Here is a 7459-nt window from a genome sequence, read left to right as displayed (position 1 = left end):
TATCTTTTTTGAGATGGGGCGACCACATCTGCACGTAGTATTCAAGGTGTGGGCGTACCATGGATTTATAAAGAGGTGATATGATATTTTCTGTCTTATTATCTATCCCTTTCTTAATGATTCACAACATTCTGTTCACTTTTTTGACTGCTGCTGCACACTGAGTGGATGTTTCAGAGAAACCTCCTTCCCCAGCCACCAAGCCGGCTCCTCGCTCCCAACTGAGATAAAGCAGGAATCCTTCTAAAAATCCTGGATTGCAAAGTGCTCTCAAAGTCCCCAAAGCAAAAGGAGACAAACAATACCAAACAGAGGGATCAAGCTGCAGCGTCAGTGCTGGGAAACCAGCTGGCAGAAGAACTGGGTCACTCTAGATATGGTCCTAGGAGAAGTCCTGGGCCCCCTGAATCCAGGGCCATGTGGGGGCTGGGCAAAGGCGCAGTTTGCCTCGTCCCCCCCCATTTGAGAGGGCCCCACACCGAGTGGTGTTGTGACCTGCTGCAGGGGGTTGCAGCACCACCCAGGTTTGGCCTGGCTGCCCCTCCATGATGGATCAAACCTGTGTGACCTTGTGCCGCAGGCCGTGATACTCAGAGCAGGGACAGGACCCCCACTGCAGGGTGAGTCCAGGGCAGGCTCACTCTGTCCCCCGGGACATCCTCTCAGAGGTATTTTTTTTCTGAAAGGGGGCTCAGGTCCACGTTTTGCACCAGGCTCCCAAAATATACGGCCCCGCCTGGATCGCAGGGCTGAACGTCCTGGGTTCTCTTGCTCATGCCAGAGGGACAAGCTGCTCCTTTCTCGTTGGTTCCTCCAGGACAGGAGTTTTGCTTCTAAAGAGGATTTGGCAGCCCCAGGGATGACCCGAACGACATCTCTAAGGGACCCTAAATCACTCCTAAAGTGCCCTCGCTGGAGTTCGTGTTCCTCTAAGCTCTAGGACGAGCTTTGGCTGGGATGTATTCCCGGCGGATTTTCCTTGCAGCGGAGTCAGTCAAATACAGGCCCCAGCCCCCTCAGATATTATAAATAGAAACGGGCAGGGAAATATATTTGCCTCCATGTCACTTCCCTGCACCCTGCAGGGTCACAGCTGGTGCTGATCAGGGAGGGACAGACTGGGAAATGTGGCTGTGCTGGGACCATGGGGGAGAACCTAAAGCGGGGGCCGGCAGGGGAGGTTTGGGGCTGGAGCTGAGCAGAGACCTCATCCCTGCCTGCAGGATGGGAGAGTTTCTCTTCCCATTTCTCGCTGGGGTCATTCCACGGGTCCTTGGAGGAGCAGGCAGATAGCCAGGGTCCAGGCAGAGGAGAAAGGGGGGGAGGCAGCCCAGGAGAGGGACAGAGGCAGGGTGTGGGTGGGTGGGTATGTGTGTCTGTGTGTGTGTGTGAACATTTATGATTACATGTGAAACTTGAGCTCCCTGCAGTGGGCTAGGAAAGAAAAAAGACAGAAGTATTGTTTTTAAACACTTTTTTTTCCCGCAAGAGGGCCAGGGCTGCTGCATAGCCAGGAGAATGATAAAAGGGCTGGGAGAGCTGGGGCTGCTTGGAGGGGCGAGGACGGAGGAAGTGCCAAAATTACATGATTTAGACTTCGTTTAAAGAGCCCAATAACTTGTCCTGTGCAAACAGTGGCTTGAAAACTGCAGCCTGGAGCACAATGTCCCCTCCCCCTCGGCAGCTTTCGGCTAGGAACAGGGAGTGCGGGGTCTAGCTGGGGCGGTGTGTGGAGCAGCTGGAGCAGAGGTCTCAGAGCACCATGCACGGTGTAAATCTCAAGCTGGTGGCCTTTGCCTGCATGACGGCGGCTTTCTGGGCGGACGGTGGCCAGTGGAGGGCGACAGGTGGCGGGAGCAGGCGGCGATCCCACCGGGTCCAGCAGGGGCAGTGCAGTTACACCTTCGTCCTGCCCGAGGCCGATCCGCAGCCCTGCCCACCGACGAGGGCGACCCTCCGGGCCAACACGCTGCAGGGGGACTCGCCCGCCGCCACGCTGCAGACCCACAACTGGTCCGCACAGCGCGTGCAGCAGCTGGAGAGGGTCCTGGAGAACACCACCCAGTGGCTGCTGAAGGTAAGGGGTGCATCTGGCTGCGGGAGTGGAGGGGCCACAGTGGGGAGAAGGTTCTCACCACCACTACCATGCCCCTTGACTCATTACCCTCAGGGCAGGTGCCCTGATGCTCCAGTGATGGGCATGGAGTGGAATGATGAATGGAGGGATGATGGGCAGGGGGAGTTCCTACTGCACTGGACCACTCAGTGGGCACAGGTTTGGGTCCAACTTCCAAGACCTTTAATGATCTGGCTCCCAAGCACCTTCCTGAGCTTCTGCCCCTGTGAATTCTATCCCATCCCCTGAACCTCGGCGGGATAGGTCTGTCATGGCCAGGAAGGGACCTGCTCCTGTCATTGCCTGGGCACCGCCAGAGCTATGGGATAGCTCCTTGACTGACCCAGAGTTAGCTCCTTTCAAGGCAGATTGGAAACACTGGGCTGAATTCTGCACTGGCTTATGCCCCCTGCCATCCTACTGGCCAGGTTCGTCTCTTGTGCAACTTCACGGAGCGTAGTGGGCTCTCACGGGGGAGAACTCTGGTCAGAATCGGGCCCCCTTGATTCCAGAAGGCTTGTTTAGTACTTTAGTACTTGTTTAATGTTTCATCTTGATGTTAACTGGTGCTGTATGCTCACATGATTTCAGTCACTTGTGGCCCTGCCATGCATTCATCGTACCCTCGGCTCACCTATTGATTTCATGCAAGATCTGGCACTGACTCTCTCTGGTTTACTGTAAAACACCTGGGGAAATTCTGGCAGAGCGAGGGACGGGGGCTGGGTCAGACCTCTAGAACGTCTCATTTTTTAAACGTAAGGTTTTGCAAAACTTTTTGGAGCTCTGTGAAGCTTTGCACACCATTTGTTTTTGTGGGAACAGCCATTGCAATAAATGTGTGTCTAGCCCAACAGATGCTTGTGCCAGGCAAACAATAAAGGCTGTGATTGTCAAAGCCACCTAGTCAACGTAGACACCAAATTCCCACTAACATTCCTGGCCATGAGGCAGCCGTATCCCCAAAGAGGCATTGCAAACCACAGGCAAAGGGTTGTGCTTGACAGTCCCTCCTGCCCAGGGAATGACATCGACCTGTCCAGAACCCGTGTTTTGCCAGAGATGAGTGGAACTAGAACCTCCAGAGGCTGGAGCTCTTTCCAGATCTCTAGAACCCACAGGGTTTGGAGTGGGGTCAGAATTTGGTAGAACGAGATCTTTTTCCCCACCCTCCAACTCTTAGCTCAGAGGAGTGATAAACCTGGTCCTGCAGTTCCAGGGGATGAAGTGCTCCTGGTCTCAGGTTAGGGGTTCCCCTCGTCAGACCGCTGTCACTCAGGCCAGGGGACCTCACCACTCCAATTAGTCCGGACAGCCACTGGGGGGTGAGCTGAAAGCCTGTCGCAAAGTGGAAACTGGAGCAGCGTGACTGAAGACAGGCAGGACGGGAAATGCTCCCACGCTGGCATGGACACTGCAGGCGCAGCTGTGTGTGGTGTGGGTGTATTGGGCTCTGGGGAAAGCACAAGAGAAGGCAACATGAGTAAGGCTAAACTGGAGGCTTTGTCCTCTGCCCGGAGGGGCTGGGCGCTTCCTGTCCCCATAGCCCTGCTGCCGTACTCACAAGCAGGCAGGGGAAAGAAGAGACTGAGTGCGGGTGTGTCCATGGAGACACGCACCCGCCTCAGGCTGACGGGACACTTCAAGAACACTCCTCTCTGTGCCCTGGGTGCCAGCTGGGAGCACAAGCCGCACGGCAGCCGCACAGCCGTCCTGCTCGGCACTGTGTGTCTCTGCGTGCAGCTCGTCACACCTGCTCTGTGCCAGATCAGCCCCTGGGTGTGTCACTGCACATCAGAGAAGAGGTGCATGCCACGAGATCCCTCAAACCCTCCTGCCCATTCAGAGCAGTACAGGATCTCCAGAGTCCGACGGACAGCAGCCTGGACACTTTAGAGGGGCCTGAACCAAAACTCCAGATCTCAGCTTCAATGGGGAGGATATTTGAAAACAAAACTGGATCCAAATGGCCCCAAAACTTTATATTGGGCCAAACCCAAACCCGAGGCCTAAAACAGCAAACTTCTGGGTGTTTGGGATCTTGCTCCAGAGGAGAGCTCTGTGGTGAGAGCCTCTATCGACCCGTTACTGCTTAACCCCCCAGGGTGAAGTGAGGGGGCTGAAGGCTGTACTTAGGGTATGATTCTAAAGCTCAGTGTGGATGGCCAGATGGCTGGAATCCCAGAGCAAAAGCCAAGCCTGGAACAAGATCCTCCATGGTTAGCAAAGAAGAGCTCTGAGACACCCTCACACCAGAAAGCAGACTCTGGTTTCCTCTTCCTTCCATTCAAGTCAATCGCAAAGCTCGCGTTGATCTCCATGGGACCAGGATTAGCCCTGGCACGCAACAAAATCTGTCCACAGGAACCTTGCTGCAGTTGCATGTTGACTCTGACCCTCAGGGTGGAAGGATCCGCTCTCGGAATAGCATATGAGAATGCCGTGAAATCCACATACCTCGTCACGTGGGAATGCTGCCTGGGAAATGGGCAGAGGTTCAAGATGCTCACTTGTTTGATGCCCTTTTCCCAGCTGCCAGACAGTGACGGTTCTCTTGACTCTGTCAGGACTTGGTTTGTCTGACCAGAGCTGTCAGTAGAGTCTCCAAAGCGGCGAACCCAGCTCTGAGTCACTGCAGCCCTTCCTATGGCTGAGACAGGCCACAGCATAGCGCCAGGCTCCAGAGCTGATCCTGGCAATTACAGGTCAGTGAACCTAGCTCCAGCCCCAGACAAACTGTTTGAAACGATAGTAAAGAATAAAATTATCAGACGCAAAGATAAACATAATACGTTGGGGCTGAGTTAACGTGGCTTTTGTAGAGAGAAATCACGCCTCACCAATCTATTAGAAATCTTTGGGAAGTCAGCAAGCATGTGAACAAGGGTGATCCTGCAGATATAATATACGTGGACTTTCAGAAAGCCTTTGACAAGGTCCGTCACCAAAGGCTCTTAGTAAGCAGACATGGGATAAGAGGGAAGGTCCTCTCATGGATCAGTAACTGGTTACAAGATAGGAAACAAAGGGTAGGAATAAATATCATTTTTCACAACGGAGAGAAGTAAATAGCAGGGTCCCCCCAGCATCTGTAGTGGGACCTGTGCTGTTCAACATATTCATAAATTATCTGAAAAAAGGAGTGAACAGTGAGGTGGCAAAATTTACAGATACAAAATTACTTAAGATAGTTAAGTCCAAAGTTGACTGCAAAGAGTTACAAAGGGATCTCACTAAACTGGGGGACAAAATGATAGATGAAATTCAGTGTTGATAAAAGTACTCCACATTGGAACACATAATCCCAATGATACATCCAAAACGAAGGGGTTTAAATTAGCTGTTACCACTCAAGAAAGAGATCTTGGAGTCCTCATGGATAGTTCTCTGAAAACATCTTCTCAACGTGCAGTGGCAGTCAAAATGCTAACAGGATGTTTGGAACCATTAGGAAAGGGATAGACAAGAAGACAGAATATATCACAATGCCATTATATAAATCCATGCTATGCTCACACCTTGAATACTGTGCATAGTTCTGGTCACCTTATCTTAAAAAAGATATATTAGAATTGGAAAAGGTGCAGAGAAGGGCAACTAAAATGATTAGGGGTATGGAACAGCTTCCATACAAGGAAAGATTAAAAACACTGGGACTGTTCAGAGAAGAGATGACTAAGGGGGGATATGACAGAAATCTATAAAATCATGACTGGTGTGAAGAAAGTGAATAGGCCAGTGATATTTATCCTTCCTATAACACAAGAACCAGAGTCACCCAATGAAATTAATAGGCAGCAAGTTTAAAACAAACCTAAGGAAGTGTTTCTTCACACAATGCACAGACAACCTGCGGAAATTTTCCCAGGTGTAAGTGGGGGAATAGTCCCGCTATTGTGGGGAACTTTCCTGACTTCTGCACTACCCCGGTGAAGTGGGCTGGCGAAAGATCTGAGTCCTCGCTCCCACTTCCTTTACCCAGTGGCCTCCCTGCCCTTGAGGACTCCCCTTCCACTCTCCTGTCTGGCAGAGTCCTCGTAACCCCAACAAGGCTGGGCCCAGGATTCCTACGGGGGCTCGACCCCCAACCCTGCTGTGGTCACCTAGGACAGGGGCTAGGGTGTCCCCACTCCGGGGTACTCTCTCTGCACTGCGCACTTCTCTGACCCACTGACCATTACATACAAGTTAAAGCAAATGCAAGTTATTTAATCAACAATTAATTTTAAAAAGAATAAGGGAAAAATGGGAAAGGTGAAAGGAAACACATCAGCCCGCTCTGTGGCAGGGAACATCACAAACAGTGTCTCTGGAACATCAGGGCAGCTCACAGTCTGCTCCTTGTAAGTCCCAGGCCCCTTCTCAGGCCCTGGCTGTGCTGCAGGGATGCTGTGGGTTGGACACTTGCTCTGGTGGTGGCCACACGCTCTCAGGCTCTAAGTGGAAGGACCCTTCTTCCCAGTGTCACCCCCCCGCCCTGTTGGGGTTACAGTCCAAGCCTGGCCTGCAGAGCCTCTTGGCTGAGGCGTCTCCCTGTGCTGGGCCCGCTGCCCAGGGTCCCCCTCGCTCTCCCCAGCTGCTCACCGCACCCAGCTCCGGACTGCTCCAGCCCCAGCTCCAGCACTCGGTCTCTGCTGCTCTGCCTCCAGCTCCCTGGGCTGCTTCTTTGGCCCCTCTGCCTCTGGTCGCTGCAGCTCTGCTCCCAGGACAGGTCTGCTCTGCAGGCTGCTTCTGTGACTCTGCTCCCAGCACTGACCTGCTTCCTGGGCTGCTTCTTTGGCCCCTCTGCCTCTGGTTGCTGCAGCTCTGCTCCCAGGACAGGTCTGCTCTGCAGGCTGCTTCTGTGACTCTGCTCCCAGCACTGACCTGCTTCCTGGGCTGCTTCTTTGGCCCCTCTGCCTCTGGTTGCTGCAGCTCTGCTCCCAGGACAGGTCTGCTCTGCAGGCTGCTTCTGTGACTCTGCTCCCAGCACTGACCTGCTTCCTGGGCTGCTTTTCTGGCCCCTCTGGCTCTGGTTGCAGGGCAAGTCTGCTCTCTCTGGGCTGTGCCTCTGGCTTTGGGGCGGCAGCTCCGCTCCCAGGACAGGATCTGCTCTCTCTGGATCTGGCTTATCTCTGCTCCCCAGCTCAGCTTGCACCCCTGCTTTCTCCTTAGCTTGGCCCCACTCTGTCTGACCAAGGCAAATCCAGCTCACACAAAGGAAGGGACCTCCCTGGCCTCCTGACTCCCTGATTAGCCTGCCCGCCCTGTCATTCAGGCTGACCTGGAGCACTGACCCCCTCTCCCCATTGTTCCTGGGGACTATCAGTCTCAGGGTCCTGATTTCCCATTGACCCTTCCCCT

At 53.5% G+C, this 7459-nt stretch overlaps 1 protein-coding gene across 1 annotated transcript in view; it reads left to right on the top strand.

Annotated features, from left to right (window-relative positions):
* The first annotated feature begins 1142 nt into the window (after positions 1-1142).
* The window catches only part of ANGPT4 (angiopoietin 4), a 46940-nt gene continuing 40623 nt past the window's right edge, over positions 1143-7459 (top strand). The window contains exon 1 of the mRNA XM_027824945.3: positions 1143-2077. Coding sequence (XP_027680746.2) covers positions 1763-2077 — 315 coding nt within the window. The 5' untranslated portion in view covers positions 1143-1762. The remainder of the gene's footprint in view (positions 2078-7459) is intronic.

Source organism: Chelonia mydas, chromosome 13 (assembly GCF_015237465.2).
Source record: "Chelonia mydas isolate rCheMyd1 chromosome 13, rCheMyd1.pri.v2, whole genome shotgun sequence".
Lineage (NCBI taxonomy): Eukaryota > Metazoa > Chordata > Testudines > Cheloniidae > Chelonia > Chelonia mydas.
Note: the sequence above shows the minus strand (reverse complement) of the source record. Positions and strands in the feature narration are given on the sequence as shown.